This window comes from Anabas testudineus, chromosome 8 (genome assembly GCF_900324465.2).
Source record: "Anabas testudineus chromosome 8, fAnaTes1.2, whole genome shotgun sequence".
In the NCBI taxonomy this organism is placed as follows: Eukaryota; Metazoa; Chordata; class Actinopteri; order Anabantiformes; family Anabantidae; genus Anabas; species Anabas testudineus.
In genome coordinates, this window is record NC_046617.1 from 126,616 (window position 1) to 149,508 (window position 22,893).

At 40.3% G+C, this 22,893-nt stretch overlaps 1 protein-coding gene across 3 annotated transcripts in view; it reads right to left on the reverse strand.

Annotated features, from left to right (window-relative positions):
• The window catches only part of sept12 (septin 12), a 72,528-nt gene that overhangs the window by 3,740 nt on the left and 45,895 nt on the right, over window positions 1-22,893 (reverse strand). For all 3 annotated transcript variants that reach the window (XM_026344904.1, XM_026344914.1, XM_026344922.1), the window contains 7 exons: window positions 21,136-21,264; window positions 13,340-13,421; window positions 11,285-11,422; window positions 10,587-10,704; window positions 9,992-10,087; window positions 9,649-9,745; window positions 679-730 (listed from right to left, as the gene is read on the reverse strand). In XM_026344904.1, the coding sequence (XP_026200689.1) occupies window positions 679-730; window positions 9,649-9,745; window positions 9,992-10,087; window positions 10,587-10,704; window positions 11,285-11,422; window positions 13,340-13,421; window positions 21,136-21,264 (712 nt within the window). The remainder of the gene's footprint in view (window positions 1-678; window positions 731-9,648; window positions 9,746-9,991; window positions 10,088-10,586; window positions 10,705-11,284; window positions 11,423-13,339; window positions 13,422-21,135; window positions 21,265-22,893) is intronic.

A 22,893-nucleotide genomic window follows, 5' to 3' on the forward strand; every position in this document is an offset into this window, starting at 1 on the left:
TCAGTTCAAATGAAACTGTCCACAGAATTTCTGTTGGCTTCCTCAAGAACAGAGATATACAGCCTTGAAAAGAGACAGATCTTTATTGCCTGCTGTTCTTTTCTCTCTTCTCTTTCCACTCACCCCAACCGGTTGAGGCAGATGGCCGCCCACTATGAGCCTGGTTCTGCTGGAGGTTTCTTCCTCTAAAGGGAGTTTTTCCTCTCCACTGTTGCCTAAAGCTTGCTCAAATGGGATTGTTGGGCTTTCTCTATAATTTTTTGTATAAATATTTTCTGTAAGGTCTTAAACCTTACACTGTAAAGTGCCTTGAGATAACTTCTGTTGTAAATTGGAGCTATACAAATAAAATTGAATTGAATTGAATTGAATCTTCCCCTCATATTATCATTTGTGTGTGGGTATGCAACTGAAGTTCTGTTCTTGGGTCACAATGAGATCTGAGCCAGCTTCATTTACTGATGACACTAAATGTGCTTTCTGTAATGGACATATCTTGTACTGAAATTTTTATTTCCAGAGCCCATGTAAGACATGTACTTAGTTTTAGCATGAAGTCTTCAGCTGCTGTCAATCATGTGTCTCTCACTTGGATCGGCTTATTGGTCCCTTAAACCTCTCCAGTGACTCACATGCTATGTCTTTTATGGTAAAGTGCAGCAGCGCTGTCAAACTCACCTGATGAGTAGATCTCTTAGATTGGCAAACTCACAGTGAGCCACATTTTCAACTATGGAAAGAGAAGGACATTTAATCTAGGTTAGAACAGTATATTGTACAGATACAATAAAATTGTGATGAAAATGTTTTGTACTGCACTAACTGATTTGGTTGTCATTCTGCTTTCCGTATGTTATAATAAAGACTAAACAGATGATCCACCAAAATAAATGCTAAAACTAAAAATTCCCATAATGACGTACATTGGGGTGAGTGGAAAGAGGAGAGAGAAAAGAACAGCAGGCAAGAAGAAGTCATCATTAACATGTACAAACTGGAATCTATCTGATAGATATGATTTAAACCACTCTAGTGTTTTTCCTTTGATCCCAATGACATGTTCCAGTCTGTGTAATAAAATGTTGTGATCTATAGTTTCAAATGCAGCACTAAGATCTAACAGGACGAGTATAGAGAGTAGTCCATTGTCTGATGCTAATAGAAGATCATTAGAGACCTTTACCAGTGCTGTTTCTGTGCTATGATGTACTCTAAATCCTGACTGGAAATCTTCATACAAGTTATTACTGCACATGTGGTCATATAATTGCTTAGAAACTACCTTTTCAAGAATTTTAGAGATAAAGGGTAGATTGGATATTGGTCTATAATTCACTAAAACCCCTGAGTCCAGAGTAGGCTTTTTGAGTAGGGGCTTGACTACAGCAACCTTAAAAGCTGGTGGTACATAGCCTATCTGTAAAGATAGATTGATCTGATCTAATATGGACGTGCTGATCAAAGGTAAGACATCTTTGAGGAGTCTAGTTGGGATGGGGTCTAAGAGACCTTTTTATGGTTTAGAGGAATTATTACTGAAATTAATTCAGAATGATCTACGAGGAAGAAGCAGTCTAAGTACAAATGAATCTAACTGCACTTGACTGCAGCACAGCTTGATATTTGGTGTGTTTTGATCTGAATCTAGATTGGTACATAGTGATTGTCAACATGTTTGACTTTGTCATTGTCTTTTTCAAGCCACTAAACTTAAATCTGGTTAGAAAATCATCCCAAACTATCATTTAACATAAAAATACCCAGCACCTAAAAGACACAGATGAATCATTAAAGAATAATCCATAATTACCTTCTAAATTACAGACTGTCAAGACATGTTTATGGTTGTTGAGATCAATAATGTAGGGTGATTAGGCCAGAGACCAGGGGCCAGATGAATATATAATGTTTATGCACTAAAAGCATTCACACACCTTTATCCACACATAACCTGGTGTAAATATGTTTCATGTTTTCTAGAGGCCTTTTGAATAAAATTATCAGGCAGATATTAAAAATAAGATTAGACATGTAATCCCCCGTTAGAACATTGTATGTTACACTCTGCCTTTTTTATTTTTGCTGTAGACTAAAAACCTTTCGGTTTGACATCAAAAGATGAATAAGGGGCAAAAGATCAACATTTCAGCATTTGTCTGGATCCGATAGACAACTTAGAAGATAGCATCTTTTGTTTGAAGCCACCCATTTTTCATTTAAGACAAAGTATTGGAACAGCTTACACTTAATGTGTTAATAAGACTTACTGCACCAAGACTGTGACCCACTGACATCACCAGACTTTTACATTCTTTATTTGTAACGCTTTCCAAGCAGCCTCTTTCAGTTTGTTTGGGTGGTTACTCTCTTAAGTCTCCTCTTAAGCTGGCAAAATGCATGCTCTATATGATTTAAGTCTTTTCCAGTCTAAAACCATTCACTTCCTGCCTCTGATTACCTCCTTTGACATTGTGTTTTGGGTCATTCTCTTGCTGTATCAGTTTGGTTGCACGTTTCTTTAAATTGCAGACAAAAATGTTTTTAGAGATGTCTGAGATTATTTTGCTGCTGCCATTATGTGTTACATAATCAGGGAAAATGAATGAGCCTGTCCCAGAAGAAGCCATGTAGCCCAAGCCATGGCATTACCTCCACTGTGTTTTACAGACGAGCTTGTATGTTTGAATCATGAGCAGAATCTTTCTTTTTCCAAACTTCAGCCTTTCGATCACTTTGGTAAAGGTTAATCTTTGCCTACTCAGTACATCCACTAAAATAAAAAAATTTGAGGCTCATTTTGTACTTGTTGGCAAATTTCAGCCTGGCCTTCCTTTTCTTCTTGCTAATGAGTAGTTTGCATCTTCTGGTGTAGCCTCTGTACTATTCTGTTCATGAAGTCATCTGTGAACCGTAGATTGTGATACCTTCACTCTTGCCCTCCGAAGGTTTTTGCTGATGTCACTAACAGTTGATTTAGGGTCTTTCTTTACAGCACTCACAATGTTTCTGTCATTAACTGCTGTAATTTTCCTTAGTCTAACTGTTCAACGTCTGTTACTTAGAACACCAGTTGTTTTTTTCTCATATTCATTTTTTTAATGTCAAGCTCAAATGTTTTCAGTTTGCAGCAAAAATAAAGGAGCTGGCCTCACTGTTTCAATACTTTTAGAGGGAAGTGTTTTCTCAATATTCCTGATTGTTTAATATTTGTATAGTTCTTCTTTTTTTATTTTTTTTTTATTTACAGCCTTTACTTAACCAGCTGTGACAAGGACAAGCACCAAACTAGGACAGGAGATCTACTGAATATGTAAGGGTTGTTTGAAATTTGTTTGTTAGTTTCAGAGGAGAGCAGAGTTTCTGTCATTTCTCTCCTGCTGATGAGCCTGCTGATTTAGCCTGTTTGTCAGTTTGTTTCAATAAGTGTTAAGAACTGTAGTTAGAGAGTTTTGGTCTGTTGTTGGTGGTTGTTTCAGCTTAGTAATCACTGAGCATTTTCAACTTTGACCTAAAAAGGGCACACAAATGAGTTTGGTTTCTACCAGGGAGCAGTTTCAGCCGTAGCCAATTAAGACCATATTTCAACGGAGACCTGGATTTTGAACGGAGACCTGGATTACACCGCAAAACACGGCCACCCCAGCCGCGCTCTCCACTGGCTTTGCTTTTTCACACACTCCTCGCCCATCACGTCGGGGGGGCGGGACTGGTCTCCTTGTAGCCGACACCTGGAAGTTGTTCACGATGGCACACTTCAGCAATCTGTCTTCACTGGAATATCATGCCATTAGGATTACAGCACCGATCACAGCCCACATAATTGTGATCTACCGACCGCCGGGCCAGCTGGGGGACTTCTGTGACGAGCTGGATATGCTATTGTTCCAATTCCTTGAAAATGGCACTCTCATCATCTTAGGAGACCTCAACATCCACCTGGACAAACCACAGGTGACTGACGTGCTCGCTCTTCTGAACACGTTTGACCTGAGACTAGTCTCCAATCCTCCAATCCACAAAGCTGGCAACAACCTGGACCTCATTCTGATCCAGAACTGAACTGTGGACGACAGTCACTCCTCTGCACTTGTCGGATCACTTCTTCATTCAGCTCACAGTGTTCATCTCTAGACCATCACATTCTTCCACTACATTGGAAACAATCTGCCGCAACCTCAGATCTCTCAACCCGGAGTGGTTTTCTTCCCTGGTTTCTGCAGCGCTGCCACAGACGCAGCCACGGACAGGCTCTGCAATACGCTTTCGTTCTGCCTGGATAGTCTCTGCCTGATATCTACTAGACCTGCTCGTCCTTCAGCTTCTAACTCGTGGCTCAATGACCAGATCCGTGAACAACGCACGGTGCTCAGGAGTGCTAAGAGGAAGTGGCGCAAATCCAAGTCTCAACCTGCTCTAACTGATTATCAGGATTTGATTCAATATTTCTCCCATAGTGTCACTGGGGCGAACACTGAATACTACCAGGACAAGCTCAGCTAAAAAAACAAAACAAAACAAAAAAAAAAAAAACATTTCTACTCACTTGTACTTAAATCTCATGAAGAAAGACTTTTTTGGATAGCACTTTGCTTTGATGTTTTTTCTCCTTGACTTAGATTCTGTTTGCTTGCCTTGTTCCTTACTTGGAAGTCACTTTGGATGAAAGCGTTCTGCTAAATAACTAAAGGTAAAATGTAAATGTGATATTTTAAACTAAAATCCTAAACTCCGAAGTCAAGAAAAAACAGTTATTAACTGACCATCTTTCAGACATTTAGTCAAATAATGACTCATCACGTATGGTAACATTCATTATAAAACCTTAATACTGGTGCACAATAGGTGAAACTGTGCTTCTTTCTTTTCACTGGCTGCTTTTCACACTAACAGGCCTAAACAAGGGTGGAGTGGACACAAGTATCAATATGCAGGCAGATGCCTTTGTCAATAAGATCAAAAGATTGTGTATGCATATTTCTGTCCTTGTGCATACACACAGTTTTAGTTTTGAATTTAAGTTAAGGTTTTTTTGCATCTGGCATGATAGGCAACTGAATATTGTGTTTGAAATGCTTTCTAAGTACCCAAAGAGGTACAGTGGCAAGAAAAACTTTGTGAACCTTTTGGAATTTCATGGTTTTCTGCATTAATGTGTCATAAAATGTGCTCTGATCTTCATCTAAGTCACAACAATAGAAAAACACAGTCTGCTTAAAATAATAGTACACAAACATTATATGTTTTAATGTTTTTATTGAACATAACATGTAAACATTCACAGTGCAGGGTGGAAAAAGTATGTACCGTATTTTCCGCACTATAAGGTGCACCGCATTACAAGGCGCACCTTTAATGAATTGCCTATTTTAAAACTTTTTTCATATACAAGGCGCACTGCCTTATAAGGCGCATAGAATAGACGCTACAGTAGAGGCTGGCGTTACGTTATGCAACATTAGATGGAGCTGCGCTAAAGGGAATGTCAACAAAACAGTTAGAGTGTCAGGAGTTAGTAGGACCAATAATAAGGCCGAAGCAATCTACTCAGTTCAGTGCGTTTATTGGGGCACACAAACAAAACTACAGCGCAAGCATCAGCTGAGCAGTCTTTTCTTTAAAAAAACACAAAAGGAGTCAATATTAATACCTGGTGAAATCAAAGTCCTTGAAACATAGATAATCCAAACCCATAGCTCTAATAGGAAATCCAAAATAATCCAACGAAAAACACCGGCATTCAACAAAACACAAACCGGGAAAAAGTATCACAGTCCATACTCCAAAGCAATAATCCATGTAGCAGAATCCTCAGCCATCGAGTACTTTAAGTCCTCCACACTAGTTTGTCATGAGTTTGTCTGGTGCACAACAGGTGCAATCAATCGGTTTAACGAATGTCAAGCTGCTGCATGAACACCATTCCGCCCGGAAACGGGACCTTCAAAATAAGAGGTCAGCCTGAAAGGTAGTCGGCGGATCCTCACACAGAGAGGTCGGTCAAACTTTATTAATAGATTGCCATCATGCCTTTCAGTTCAAGTGATAAATGAATAACAATAAGTTGTGACAAAGGCAGCTAAAAAGTATTATAGTATTGCTCTTAAAAATTTGTCATAGTGAGAGTTGTGTATTTTATATGATCTTTGTTAAGATAATTAGTGCCTTGGAAAGCATTTGTCTTTGTAAGTATTAACATGTCTATTGTCATTAGAAGTATGTTAGTTGTTACCTGTTACATGTGATAAATTACGTGTGGGTGTTTTGTAATTAGCTTCATTCAAGTCAAGCTAGCGTGTGCGAGTGTAACATATCAAATGTGTAACGATGTGTATTATTTGTTAATTTAGTTTCTTTCAGTTACATAAAGAAAAGATAGGAGTTTGTCCTCCAACTGTAGCCATCTCGCTTTGTTCCCTCAGAAACTCTGTTTAGTCTTCTTTACTTAGCCATCTTGTTGCTGCCTCCACTTCCGCACCATTGATTCGTTAATGTCAAACGTCTATTCCTGTGTTCTACTGCGTGACTGATTCAATATTGATCCATATATAAGGCGCACCGAATCATAAGGCGCACTGTCGACTTTTGAGAAAATTGAAGGGTTTTAGGTGCGCCTTATAGTGCGGAAAATACGGTAAACCCCTAGCCTAATGACTTCTCCAAGAGCTAATTGGAGCTAGGAGTGAGCCAACTTTGAGTCCAATCAGTGTGATGATATTGGATGTGCTGCTGAAAGCTGTCCTGCGCTTAAAAAACACACACCAGTTTTGGGTTTACTGGTTTCAAGAAGCACTGCCTGATGTGAACCATGCCTTGCAGAAAAGAGCTCTCAGAAGACCTACGATCGAATTGTTGACTTGCATGAAGCTGAAAAAGGGTTACAAAAGTATCTCCAAAAGCCTTGATGTTCATGTGTCCACGGTAAGACAGACTGTCTACTTCTTCTTCTCTTTCGGCTTTTCCCATCAGGGGTCGCCACAGCGAATCATCCTTCTCCACCTAACTCTATCATGGGCATCTTCTACCCTAACACTAGCCAACCTCATGTCCTCTGTTAAGACATCCATATATCTCCTCTTTGGTCGTCCTCTTGCCCTCCTGCCTGGCAGCTCCATCTCCAACATCCTTCTACCAATATACTCACTATCCCTCCTCTGAACATGTCCAAACCATCTCAGTCTGGCCTCTCTGACTTTGTCGCTAACACAGGCAACGTGAGCCGTCCCTCTGATGTACTCGTTCCTTATTCTGTCTAACCTGGTCACTCCTAAGGAGAACCTCAACATCTTCATCTCTGCTACCTCCATCTCAGCTTCTTGTCTCTTTCTCACTGCTACCGTCTCTAACCCATAGAGCAGAGCTGGTCTCACCACTGTCTTGTACACCTTTCCTTTGAGTCTTGCTGACACTCTTTTGTCACACAACACTCCTGACACTTTCCTCCACCCGCTCCAACCTGCCTGCACTCGCCTCTTCACCTCTTTTCCACACTCTCCATCACACTGAACTGTTGACCCCAAGTACTTAAACTCCTGTACCTTCTTCACCTCAGCCCCCTGTAACCTAACGCTTCTACCTGGATCCCTCTCGTTCAGACACATGTATTCTGTCTTACTACGACTGACCTTTATGCCTCTTCTTTCCAGAACAAACCTCCACCTCTCTAGCTGTTCCTCTACCTGCTCTATACTCTCACTGCAAATCACAATGTCATCCGCAAACATCATTGTCCAGGGAGATTCCTGTCTGACCTCATCTGTCAGCCTGTCCATCAGCATAGCAAACAAGAAGGGACTCAAAGCTGATCCTTGGTGTAGTCCCACCTCCACCTTGAACTCCTCTGTCTGACCTACAGCACATCTCACCACCGTCATACTTCTCTCATACATGTCCTGAACTAGTCTGACGTACTTCTCTGCCACTCCCGACGACCTCATACAGTACCACAGCTCCTCCCTCGGCACCCTGTCATACGCCTTCTCTAAATCTACAAAGACACAATGCAGCTCCTTCTGTCCATCTCTGTACTTTTCCATCAACATTCTCAAAGCAAAAATGGCATCAGTGGTGCTCTTACGGGGCATGAAACCATACTGCTGCTCACAAATCTCCACCTTCTTCCTAAGCCTGGCTTCCACTACTCTTTCCCACAGCTTCATTGTGTGGCTCATCAACTTTATTCCTCTATAGTTGCTGCAGTTCTGCGTGTCACCCTTGTTCTTAAAGATCGGAACCAGAACACTTCTCCTCCATTCCTCAGGCATCTTCTCACTCTCTAGAATCCTATTGAACAAACTGGTTAGAAACTCCACTGCTGCCTCTCCTAAGCACTTCCACACCTCCACAGGTATGTCATCAGGACCAACACCCTTTCCACTGTCTACAAATGGACAAAGTTCAGCACTGTTGCCACTCTCCCTAGGCGTGGTCGTCCTGTAAAGATGACTGCAGGAGCACTACGCAGAATACTGAATGAGGTAAAGAAGAATCCTAGAGTGTCAGCTAAAGACTTACAGAAATCTCTGGCACGTGATTTTTGTTGACACATCTACAATAAGGAAAACATCAAACAAGAATGGAGTACATGGGAGGACATCACGGAGGAAGCCATTGCTGTCCAAAAAAAATATTGCAGCACATTTGAAGTTTGCAAAAGAGCACCTGGATGTTCCACAGCACTACCGGCAAAATATTCTGTGGACAGATGAAACCAAAATTGAGTTTGGAAAAAACACACAACACTATGTGTGGAGAAAAAAAGGCACAGCACACCAACATCAAAACCTCATCTCCACTGTAAAACATGGCGGAGGGAGCATCATGGTTTGGGGCTGCTTTGCTGCCTCAGGGCCTGGACAGATTGTTGTCATTGATAGAAAAATGAATTCCAATGTTTAACAAGACATTTTGCAGGAAAACGTAAGACCATCTGTCCGCCAACTGAAGCTCCACAGGGGATGGGTGATGCAACAGGACAATGATCCAAAGCATACATGTAATTCAACAAAAGAATAGCTTCAACAGAACAAAATACACCTTCTGGAGTGGCCTAGTCAGAGTCCTGACCTCAATCCGATTGAAATGCTGTGGCATGACTTAAGAGAGCCATGTGGGGATGTCTGTCTACACTGAAACAGTTTTGTGAAGGAGTGGTCCAAAATTACTACAGATCATCTGATCTGCAACTACAGGAAATGTTTGGATGAGGTTATTTCTGACAAAGAAGGGTCAACCAGTTATTAAGTCCAAAGGTTCACATACTTTTTCCACCCTGCACTTTGGATGTTTACATGTTATGTTCAATAAAAACATTAAAACATATTATGTTTTACTATGTTATACTATTATTTTCAGCAGATTGTGTTTTTCTATTGTTGTGAATTAGATGAAGATCAGAGCACATTTCATGACAAATTAATGCAGAAAACCATGAAATTCCAAAAGGTTCACAAAGTTTTTCTTGCCACTATCTTAAAATGCCAGCCTGGTGGAAAGCTCTGTGTTAAGCCAGGCCTATACACAACTCGAGAAAGCAGTTTCTGAAGAAATTATAGAGCTGATCTGTTGCTGAAAAGACTCGACAGTGACGCTTAAGTTATCAAAAGTTCACAAAAAACATGAGGTCACAGTGATGTTAAACTGATGCCTCACCTTCAATGATTCCCCACTTTGTCTTACGGCCCAGCACCTTGTTTCCATTCACCTGATGCTCCTTGTCAGTTCCTACCACAGCAAAGGGAATGCTTTCCTGGACACACAAATGAGTATTCATTATAACTTGTGAGATCTACAGTATTAGTGCACAGTATGACCGATAACCATAACAAACCAAATACTGTTACGTATGTGCCTGGGTGTAATCGAACTGTTACAGTACAGAGTAAAATAGAATAGAACTGTATTTGGTTTATAAGGTTTCACACAATCAATATCTTGTTTAATGAAAAGTAATAGAAGGCAAAATGAATACTAGGCATCAGAATGGAGGTATTACCCTGATCCTCTCATTGAGAATGTGCTCATCTGGATCTTCATCATACTCTCTCTGGGGGTAAACACAAATCCCATTGGCTGCCAAGTCTTGCCTTATCTGTCAAAAGGTCAAAGGTTAAAAACAGGTCAAACATGTCAGGTTAGCTGCTTTTTGATGCAGGCTAAGGTCCTGTTTTCTAGGGCGTGTAACAACCAGTGCAAGAAGTTCTTTCGGTTTGGTATTATCTCAACCTTGATATTGATAAACAGAGGTCTATAACTCAATATATTTTGCTAAAAGCGGGAACTGGTTAAACTGTATGAAAGGTTTCATTAAAATCGCTGCAACCATCCTTCACCTTAGTCTGAAGGCAACCACTTCACTCATTTGCACTTTGTGCTACTGCGCATATGAACCAAAATAGCACATTTCACATTTCACATGCAACATCTATGCACTTAAGACTTAACACTTTGTTCTTGTTGTTGCACTTGCAAATAACAGGAGGGCTGAACAAATGAATGATCTGGATGATGCAGTTAAGATTTATTTTGTTCATGTGGAGGAAAATAAAGTGATAAAAATGTAACTTTAATTGTGAGGTGTGTATCCTCACCCTCTCCTTGAATTCCAGTCTTTCATCGATGGTGAGTGTGTCAGCTTTGGCAATAACAGGTACAATGCTCACTATCTTCCCCAACCTCTTCATGAACTCTATATCGATAGGGCGCAACCTGGAAACACACACACATGTCTCAGGTCAGTTTTAACCCAACAGGGAGCGACACAATAGGATGAATGCACTGTTGGTTTTGATATTTTCAATGTGCACACCTATATCACCAATCTGAAAAAAATACCTACTCACACACCCAGCCACCTGCATGGCTGTAGGTAGCTTCACACTTCTGCATTAAGAGGTTACACCATTCATACGTGTTAGCCACTGAAATTAAGCCATAGGCTACACTGGTGCTGATGTGTGAACAGCAGCAAATGAGACACCACATGGAACTAGATTTGTGTTTTAGCCAAGTTAACCACTTTGTGGTGACTATAAATTAACCGTCAGTGTTGTTTCTGCAACATTCTTGATCATCATCATGTAGAAATGTGTCTAATGTGTTTCACATAGCAGAAATGAGAAATGAAATACAGAAATATTTAAACATTTTTGAGTATAAATAAAATAAAATGTATTAACTGTGGTGATGTCATTATAACATCTTCATGGTTTGTGAACGAAATATGTGACTGATATTATAAAGAAACCATATGAGTGACAAACAGCCATGTGTTTGACTGAGTACTGACCTGTGTCCAGTAGCAGGGAGGAAGTAGATGCAGCAGTGGACCCTGGTGTCAGGTATTCTCCTCTTGCGGTTGACATGCAGCTCCTCTCTCAGGTATTTCTCATACTGCTCATTGACACACTTCACTATGGGCTCCCAGCTGGAGACAGGAGCAACGGATAGAAACTGAGTTGCTGTAGTATTCTGACCACATATATACAAATTGCAGCAATATGCAACAAATAATGTTAAAGTACAAATCTCCTCAATGAGCAGAACTTTTTGTTCATATGATGTTTATAGCACTTAGCATGTGGGCATCGTAGTATAAGGCACACCTGGCCCAGGGGCCCAAGAGAGCTGAAGATCGCCAGGCTAGAGCTTCTGTATGAAGTGAGTGTAAATGTTTTGCATTTGACAGCCAGGAAAGGACATTAAATGACCACACAGTGATGAAAAATTATCCCAAATCATTAACTGACACAAAACAACCAAAAAGACACACAAAATGACAGCAGTTGAATTGGGCTCAAAAAGAGGCACACGATGGTCAGAGATAAAGTGTACATGAAATGTCAACAAAGAGATGAGTAATTACCACAGTTTGTGCACAAAAAAAAAGAAATATACATGATATGATCACAAAGCGATTATCTAAAATCTAAAATTATCTAAAGACACACAAAGTTAAAAATATCTATAATAACACATAACATAACATAACATAACATAACATAACATAACATAACATAACATAACATAACATAACAACATATAATATAAAATAACATAACATAACATAACATAACATAACATAACAACATATAACATAACATAACATAACAACATATAACATATCATATCATAACATAACATAACATAACATAACATAACAACATATAACATAACATAACATAACATAACATAACATAACATAACATATAACACATAACATAACATAACATAACATAACATAACACAACATATAACATAACATAACAAAACATAACAAAACATAACAGCATATAACATATCATAACATATAACATAAAATAACATAACATAACAACATAAACATAAAATTACATAAAGAATATAACAACAAACAACAACACATAACATAACATAACATAACATAACATAACAACATATAACATATCATAACATATAACATAACATAACATAACATAACATAACATAACATAACATAACATAACATAACATAACAACATATAACATAACATGAAGCAAAAAAGACAACAAACAAAAAATAGAGCATGACTAATAACAGAAGTAGAACTATCTTAAACAAATCAAGACAAAAAAGTATCAAATTGAACATAAAGATACAAGTAATAACTATAATACAGTATTAATCCTGTACTAGTAGATGGTTAATGTGAGATCAAGGTAAACGCCTTTTTGATTTTAGACTGTACACTGTCCCGCTGCACACAGTACAACTACAGTGCAGTACAATCATCTTCAGCATACAGACAGGACAACTGTAGTCTTAGTCAAGCTGATCATGTGTTTCCTCTTCTGCAGAACCAGACTAAAAGCCGAACACCTCAAAAACAAGTACAATGTGAAGCTGTGGGCCAAAGAATTCACACACTCACTGAGTGGATGAAACCAAATATGATGACTTTTTCAGGTGGGATATGGTGTTAGTTCCTCCCTTCAAATAAAACTGAGTCATCGCTCTCCAATATGCAGTGTACAGAGCCAACAAGCAAATACTTTATGAGTGGAAAAATAATATTGATTAAATTAACTGAAGTAAAAGTACATTAAATGATCAAAAAGCAGCATTGTGGTATATATGGAGCATGGCCATGAGGGTGTAGCAAATAGCTGCCAAATGTGCATGTGCTGTCAAGTTTAAATGTATGTGCTATAATTGTTAGGGTTATTTTTATGAAAGACTACATTTCCCACAAACCTTAACTGATTTTGGACTAGATTACAATCAGTTATTTGCAAATATTGTTGTAGCTAGTTCTGAAAAGTGCTCTCTTTTCTTTTTTGACTCCATCTCTCTGTCCTTTCTTGCCTCCACCCTCCTGCCACTCACCAGTTCTCGTTGTTGATTTGGTCTCCAAATCCTGGAGTGTCAATCACTGTAAGCTTCATCTTGACTCCTTTCTCTTCAATTACTAGGCACAGAAGCACAGAGTGGAAAGATGTTACATGTGCAGTAGTATGCAGTATGATTGTTAGCAGACAATCCAGCAAACTTCCAGTCCTAATTGCCCTCACAGTAGGAATGCAACATATCTTTTTCACGGTTACTGTCATGAACATGGAGGCCTGGGCCATCATGGAAAATGTAATTTCATTTAGAAATTGCAAGTGCATTAAGAGAACATATACAGTATAAAAATGAATGGGAATTCAAATACAAGTATTGATATAGACAGATATAGATAAATGATAAATATTAGACAATGATGAAGATAAAACAATGCACCCTAAAGGCTAAATTAAGTGACCCACAAGAGTTGAGTACACGGCTACATTTTTCATTAAATCACATGCTAGTGTCCTTCACCAATCACATAACATTATTGAGAAGTAACACTGTCAGCCACTGCCTACACTGAGGATTCGCAGCGTCATTGTTTTTAATCCATGTGTGTTTGTAATTCAGCTTTAACTGGCTGGTTTGCATTTACGCCATGAGATGAGAGGATATGTTGGCTTATTTTGGAATAAAGCTGAGTTTATGATTAGAAAGAGTAAATCCTCATAAGCACAGAAGACAAATGTGTGCATATTACTGTGATGATGAGAGATCCCTCCATTGACTCAGTGCAACACATGCACTCAGGTGTGTGGCAACTTCTGAATGTACAAGGAAAGCCGTGCAGGGAAGTAAATACAATCATTTGATCTGTTGCCATTGCTGAGTAAGCACATAGAAATCTCCTGTGTGGAAGCATGTTAGCAAACATCTGGTACCTAATCATTACGATTCTCTCTAACCTGCAATAAAATTCCCCTTGGTGGGTGCCTAGACCAGCCAGCAAGGACAGTACTTGGTTTTATTGGTTCACACAGCTTTAGCCAGAGGCCGTAATCTCTCAGCAAATAAAAACTTCCTGCAGACGGTTGGATTTGAATGCAGTGTGTGCTTTATTATAAAGAACAAACTGCATTTAAATCAGGCTGACATATCTGATAGTAACTCACAGACTGTATATGTCATCAATGTGAAATGATGAGCATTTGGATTGATGCATGGAGTTATGATGCAGAGTTTTCATTAAATAGGACTGAATTGATCTCCAAAAACTAAAGTTATACTCAACTGATCAGTGTGCAGATTTTAAGTTATTAATATTATTATTCTATTTATTTATTATTATAAGTAATCATTATATAGAGTATGGAGTATAGAGTGATCAGTAGATGTGATAAGGTGTCAGATTAAAAGTATATCCATGCCGGTGGAAGGCTTTACAGATGCGGGAGGGTCACTGTTGGGCAACTACTTTTCACTTCCCAAATTCTACAGGATTTATAGGCAGTGAGGTCAGCCTGGTCTGACAACAGCACACTGGCTTTTAAAAAATAATAAGTTACAGTAGTCTGTAGGTGTCTTCAGGAAAGGGCTAGGGTTAGGCAGAGAGACTGTTAACATCTCAGTTTGTGAAATAAATGAGAGCAACTTTAGACAGCATAAACCAATTAGTTTTAGTATACGTTTTTATACTGTATGCCCTTTAATAAAAAAGCTAAATGTCAGCTCATATTCATTTAGAAACTGAAGAGATAAGTGTTTCAATTTGACAGTCTACAAATGTGGGAGCAGGCCTCACTTCCTCACCTCCTGACCATCATATTTTCACAAACATGGCTGCCTGGATGGAAGCAACAGACCATCCTTCCTACTGTTTTCATAGAGCCCGTTTTACCAACCTGCCTGACCAACTGACATTTGTAGTTTCATTGTCAAGTCACAATTTCCTCTTGTGAACAGGAAATATCACAGTCTAACTAACAGACAAACTGAATTTTGCTGTGCACACCTGCACCTTAAAGGATGATTTTATTTCATTTTATTTTACTGGAATTACATCATCACCTTTTCTTAGCTCTAAGGCTCTAAAATGAGAAAAAGAGAAGTGTTCTTTAATTGTTTCCCTCTTATTGAGTGTTGTGAAGAATAAGCCAATTACTAATTAGCATTAGGGTACCTTTTTACATTGAGTTAATCTAGCCACAGGGGTTGCAAGCCAGTGACTTTATGTGCCGGTCCCAAGCCCGGATAAATAGAGAGGGTTGCGTCAGGAAGGGCATCCGGCGTAAAAATTGCCAAAATAACCATGCAAATCATCAATAAGACTTTCATACCGGATCGGTCGAGGTCCGGGTTAACCTACAGGGTGCCGAAATTTGACTACTGTTGGTCGAAGAAAGAGGGGAGGCAGAAGGGTTCGTGGTCAGAGAGAGAAGGGAAAAGGCAGGAGCATAGGTTTGAGAATAGGGACTCTTAACGTTGGCACAATGACAGGGAAAGGCAGAGAGCTGGCAGACATGGTGGAGAGAAGGAAGGTAGATGTTCTGTGTGTGCAGGAGACAAGATGAAAGGGCAGCAAGGCACGTAGTATTGGAGGAGGATACAAACTGTTTTACCATGGTGTGGATAGTAAGAGAACGGGGTAGGAGTGATCCTGAAGGGGGAGTTTGTGAACAATGTCCTAGAGGTGAAAAGAGTCTCAGACAGGGTGATGAGCCTAAAGCTAGAAATTGAAGGGGTGATGGTGAATGTAGTCAGTGGGTATGCTCCACAAGTTGGCTGTGAGTTAGAAGAGAAGGAGAGGTTCTGGATTGAGTTTGATGAAGTCATAGAGAGTATCCCCAGAGGAGAGAGAGTAGTTGTTGGAGCAGATTTCAACGGGCATGTTGGTGAGGGCAACAGAAGTGATGAGGAGGTGATGGGCAGATTTGGTGTAAAGGAAAGGAATCTGGAAGGACAGATGGTGGTGGACTTTGCTAAGAGGATGGAAATGGCTGTAGTCAACACTTACGTCCAGAAGAGAGAGGAACACAGAGTGACATACAAGAGTGGAGGTAGGAGTACGCAGGTGGACTACATCCTATGTAGAGGAGGTCATTTGAGAGAGGTGAGTGACTGCAAAGTGGTGGTAGGAGAGAGTGCAGCCAGACAGCACCAGACAGTGGTGTGTAAGATAACTCTGGAGGTCAGGAAGAAGAAGAGAGGGAAGACAGAAAAGAAGACCAAGTGGTGGAAGCTAAAGAATCGGAACCAGAACGCCTTATTCCTCTATAGTTGCTGCAGTTCTGCGACACGCAGTGTGGCTCATCAATAAAGTTGATGAGCCACACAATGAAGCTGTGGGAAAGAGTAGTGGAAGCCAGGCTTAGAAAGAAGGTGAAGATTTGTGAGGAGCAGTATGGTTTCATGCCCCTTAAGAGCACCACTGATGCCATTTTTGCTTTGAGAATGTTGATGGAAAAGTACAGAGATGGTCAGAAGGAGCTGCATTGTGTCTTGGTAGATTTAGAGAAGGCGTATGACAGGGTGCCAAGGGAGGAGCTGTGGTGCTGTATGAGGTTGTCGGGAGTGGCAGAGAAGTACGAGTAGTTCAGGACATTCATGACAGAAGTAAGACGGTGGTGAGATGTGCTGTAGGTCAAACAGAGGAGTTCAAGGGGGAGGTGGAACTACACCAAGGATCAGCTTTGAGTCCCTTCTTGTTTACTATACTGATGGACAGGCTGACAGATAAGGTCAGACAGGAATCTCCCTGGACAATGATGTTTGCGGATGACATTGTGATTTGCAGTGAGAGTAGAGAGCAGGTAGAGGAACAGCTGGAGAGGTGGAGGTTTGCTCTGGAAAGAAGAGGTCAGTCGTAGTAAGACAGATTACATGTGTCTAAACGAGAGGGATCAAGGTAGAAGCGTTAGGTTACAGGGGGCTGAGGTGAAGAAGGTGCAGGAGTTTAAGTACTTAGGGTCAACAGTTCAGTGTGATGGAGAGTGTGGAAAAGAGGTGAAGAGACGAGTGCAGGCAGGTTGGAGCGGGTGGAGGAAAGTGTCAGGAGTGTTGTGTGACAGAAGAGTGTCAGCAAGACTCAAAGGAAAGGTGTACAAGACAGTGGTGAGACCAGCTCTGCTCTATGGGTTAGCGACGGTAGCAGTAAGAAAGAGACAAGAGGCTGAGATGGAGGTAGCCGAGATGAAGATGTTGAGGTTCTCCTTAGGAGTGACCAGGTTAGACAGAATAAGGAACAAGCACATCAGAGGGACGGCTCACGTTGCCTGTGTTAGCAACAAAGTCAGAGAGACTGAGATGGTTTGGACATGTGCAGAGGAGGGATAGTGAGTATATTGGTAGAAGGATGTTGGAGATGGAGCTGCCAGGCAGGAGGGCAAGAGGACGACCAAAGAGGAAATATATAGATGTGTTAACAGAGGACATGAGGTTGGCTAGTGTGAGGGTAGAAGATGCCCATGATAGAGTTAGGTGGAAGAGGATGATTCACTGTGGCGACCCCTGATGGGAAAAGCCAAAAGAGAAGAAGACGATTTTACACTGAGTTCAGATAAGTTCATCTATAAAGGACCAAATTGCAGCAAAAGTAATCTAAATCCACTTTACAATGCATGGTTAGAGAACTTGCAGTATATATACACATACAATGTATATAAATATATAAAAAACCCAACAAATCCTACTTTAGAAGCACAAGGTGAATGTCTCTAACAGAAGAGGTTGGGTGGGCGGTCATCTGCCTTCACCATGTACACCATATTTGTTACACAGTTGACAGGGAGAAAGGGATGGTATGAAAACTCAAAGAGAGGCAATGCGCTAGGATCAAATGAGTGTGCAGGTAGACAGGTCTTAAATGCCCAGCGTGGTACGATCTGTACAAGAAGGGCCAGAGGCCTTCACCTGCTGAGGAGACTGAGGTCTTTTGGTGTGTGCAGACAGCTGCTAAGGACTAAGGCTATGACACTGTGGTGGCCTCAGTAGTCCTTTATGGAGTTGTGTGCTGGGCAGGGGGCAGTACAGGCAGAGACAGGAAGAGACTTAAAAAACTGGTTAAGAAGGCCGGCTCTGTCCTGGGCTGCACACTGGAGTCCATCGAGGAGGATGTTGGCTAAACTAACATCCATCATGGATAACCCCTCCCACCCCCTGCACCAAACTGTAGAGGCTCTGACCAGCTCCTTCAGCACGAGACTGTTACACCCACAGTGCAAAAAGGAGTGCTACCACAGGTCATTCCTCCCCACAGCCATCAGACTTTACAACACAGTACTACAGTCACACACTATGTACCTACACAGTGTATTTCATTTGTTGTTGCTGTTGTTGTTTATATAATACCAAAACTTTTCGCACTGTTGGTTGTTACAGCTAAAAAACTACCAAACTGCACTGATCAGTCTGGGAAGGGTTACAAATCTATTTCTAAAGCTCTGGGATTGACAGAGCAAAGCCAAGAACAACATCCATGAATGTACAGACCTTTGTTAATTCAACAAAGCTCAGTAATCATGACTCTACTAATTTCCTTCTCCTAAATCCGGACAAGACAGAGGTTATACTGTTTGGGCCGAAAAATCTCAGAGACACTATGTCTAAACACATTCTCACCATTGATGACTTAGTTCTGGCCTCAAGTAATACTGTAAGAAACCTCTGAGTTATCTTTGATCAGGATATCTCCTTCACTTCATACATAAAAGAAATCTCTAGAACTGCCTTTTTTCAAGAAACATTGCTAAAATTAGGAGCATCCTGTCCCAAAGTGATGCTGAAAAACTAGTCCATGCATTTGTTACTTCCAGACTGGACTATTGTAATTCATTATTAATAGGATGTCCCAATAACTTATTAAAGAGCCTCCAGTTAATCCAAAATGCTGCAGCCAGAGTTCTGACTGGAGTTAGCAAGAGAGATCATATTTCTCCAACGTTAGCTTCTCTCCATTGGCTCCCTGTTAAATCCAGAATTGAATTTAAAATTCTTCTCCTAACTTATAAATCCCTTAATAATCAGGCTCCATCTTATCTTAAAGACCTCATAGTTCCTTATCTTCCAAGCAGAACTCTCCGTTCTCAGACTGCAGGTTTACTTGTGGTTCCTAGAGTTTCCAAATGTAGAATGGGAGGCAGAGCCTTTAGCTACCAAGCCCCTCTCCTGTGGAACCAGCTCCCAGTTCAGGTTCGGGAGGCAGACACCCTCTCTACATTTAAGACTAGACTTAAAACTTTCCTTTTTTATAAAGCTTATAGTTAGAGATGGATCAGGTGACTCTGAACCATCTCTTAGTTATGCTGATATAGGTTATTCTGCTGGGGGACCTCTACTGATAAACTGAGCTCCTCTCCTCTCTCCTTTCTCCTGTATCAATGCAAATGCCACCATTGCATGTCATTAACTTTGTGTCTTCTCTCTCTTTTAGTTGTGTTTCCTCCTCTCTGTCTCCCTCTCCCTGTACTTTTCTGCAGGTATCCTCGGCCTGGAGCTGTACATCTCCAGAATCCAGTTCATCTTCCCAATGTTCTTGATGCTTGTTGTTGTCTTTATTGCCTGCTGTTCTTTTCTCTCTTCTCTTTCCACTCACCCCAACCGGTCAAGGCAGATGGCCGCCCACTATGAGCCTGGTTCTGCTGGAGGTTTCTTCCTCTAAAGGGAGTTTTTCCTCTCCACTGTTGCCTAAAGCTTGCTCAAATGGGATTGTTGGGTTTTCTCTATAATTTTTTGTATAAATATTTTCTGTAAGGTCTTAAACCTTACACTGTAAAGTGCATTGAGATAACTTCTGTTGTAAATTGGCGCTATACAAATAAAATTGAATTGAATTGAATTGAATTCTACTAACTGATAGACACTGGGTAAAAATCTATGGGAGAGTGGAAAGGCAAAAACAAAAACCACAGTTAACCCAGAGGAACATTAAGGCTCTTCTAAAGTCTACTCCAGTACATTTAGATAACCTTCGACCCTTTTGGGACAATGTTCGTATATCTGGTGTAAAGTAGAATTCTAAAATTCTACAACAGCATCAAAATTACATTTAAGCATGGACGTGGCAGTGTAATGTTGTGGGGATGCTTTGCTGTTTTAGGTCCAGGGCATTTGCAATCATCGAGGGAAACATGAATTCAAGAGAATCCTGAAGGAAAATCCTGTTTCTCTTGTTACAACACAAATGTGCTTATTAGATTCTACCACAAAAAGTCTTTGACTGCATCATATTCACAGCAAAAATCACTCGGTATTCACAAATTTCCAAATCACAGTGTTTTCTATTTGGCACAATTTGTCACCTTGTGCTTCACATTTATATGTGACATTAACTTATTTCTGAATTGTCTAAGAACAGATATAGAACACCTGTATAAACCAGAAAATGGGATTTTAGAAGCAGTCACTGTCCATGCTGAGAAACCTGTTCATGACACAAGACATGAAAGAAAAAGTGATTTGAAAGTAGGATGTGAGAGCCTTCTCCTATTAGATTTGTTAGTCATAACCTCCTTGCACTGGCCCCAGCAACAGTAATGCACTGTTGTAGAAAGAGGAAGACAGAGAGTACAGAAACACATGACTGGAAACAAACCAGCTTTTGCTTTGTCCACTTTGTGTTATAGGTGATATTTAAGGTATAGTTAAAATCACAAACCACACCTGCCTTCCTGTAGTTGTGAGGACATTCACTGAAATACTGTCTCCTGTAAAGTCGTAAATGAACAAACCCACATTCTTCACAGTCTCAGGAGTCATAATACACCTCCTCTGTGTGTGTGTCTGTAGAATGTACCTGTGTGTGTGTGTGTGTGTTGGAGGGGTGGTAGGGGTTGGTTGGGGGTGGGTGGACTCACTGTGGCTGATGGAATGAAGTTTAACTGTTTTGGAGATCTTTTCTTCATAGTTGGGCGTGCAGGACTTCCGGCTGACTTTGGACTTGAACAAAGTGTTGACCAGCGTGGACTTCCCTAAGCCACTCTGACCTACAGACACAGAACACAAATACTTTTAAAAATCCTCATTGTGTGTGTAAATGCAGTTTTTACTGTATCTCTGTAGTAGAGCAAAGTCCTTTCTGCCATGTCTCCTCATCTAAAGGAGGCTATAAAAAGGCCTTGTTAGCAGTCTAATTGCTACCTGCTTCATTAAATACATAATGTCAGTGTTGTTAAGCATTTGAATGGATATTTGCCCTGGAAAATATTCAAAATAATTTAATATCATGATAGTTAGAAAGACTGAATAACGTGTCGGTGAAGATTCTCAGTCGTCTGGAAGTTATTTGGAAGTTGAGTCATGGCAACTGAACTGGATGTCCAGTTGCCATGACTCAACTTCCAGACTGAATAATGCAATAAAATACGGATAAATCTAAATCATTGTGGGATAAATAAAGTCTATCTTAACTTGAACAGCTTTTACTGAAATTACTGAAACACAAAAAAAAAGAGAAGATGTGATGGACCTGTCTGGTCTGTGTCAATGTGTAGTTACATTTCTGGGAAGCTGCATATCTGGCTACAGCATAGTGTCCCCACCTATTTCATATTTTAACTTTTGCGCCACTACAGTTATTACATTTTCTGAACAGATTTAGTAATTTCAAAATAGTGTATTAAAATTGATCAGTGATATGAAACTCTACCGGACAGTATACAGAGACTTTTTAATTATTACATTCAAAACGTGTGATCATCAAAACAGTGTCTAAGGTGTTAAATCAAGCCCCAATGTTACTAGTTGCAATGTCAAAGTGATGAACAAAGTAATCAATGAATTATAATTTATAATTTATTTATAAACGTAAATATAGTAAAATAATAATTCACACAGGAGTTAATGACGCCCGATTACGCCAATCGGAAGTCACTAAAATTAACATTGAATCGGTGTGTAACTTTGCCAAAACGATGTCGGACTCTTTCTCTGGGCCCCTTCCCAATCTGACCAGTGACTGCATGTTTACCCGCATGACGTCATTCAACCGCTGGCTGTCTAAGTGGTGTCCCGCTAACAACGTGGGCTACATAGACAATTGGAAAACGTTTTGGAGAAAACCTTGGCTGATTAGAAGAGACGGCATCTATCCCACTTTAGATGGTGTGTCTCAACTCTCTAGGAATATGGCAGAGTTTATTAGACGACCTAAACCCTGACATGTCAGAGTGGAACCCAGGACGCAGAGACGCAGTCTTACACACCTCTCTGCAGCTTCCTTACAGCCGTCACCCCCCCAAAACTACCATAACCCCATAGAGACAGTGTCTGCTCCCCGAGTACCTAAATTATTTATATCTAAAACTAACACAAGAGGAGTTATTCATAAAAACCTACTAAAAATAAAGACGACTCCTCTCTTAGAACAAATAACAAGACAACAATCAAATGTGGACTGTTAAATATCAGATCTCTCTCGTCTAAATCCCTTTTAGTAAATGATTTGATAATTGACCATCAAATAGACTTATTTTGTCTTACTGAAACCTGGCTGCAGCAGGATGAATATGTCTCTCTGAATGAGTCGACCCCCTCAAGTCATGTTAATTATCATGTTCCTAGAAGCACAGGTCGGGGTGGAGGAGTAGTAGAAATCTTCCACTCAAGTTTGTTAA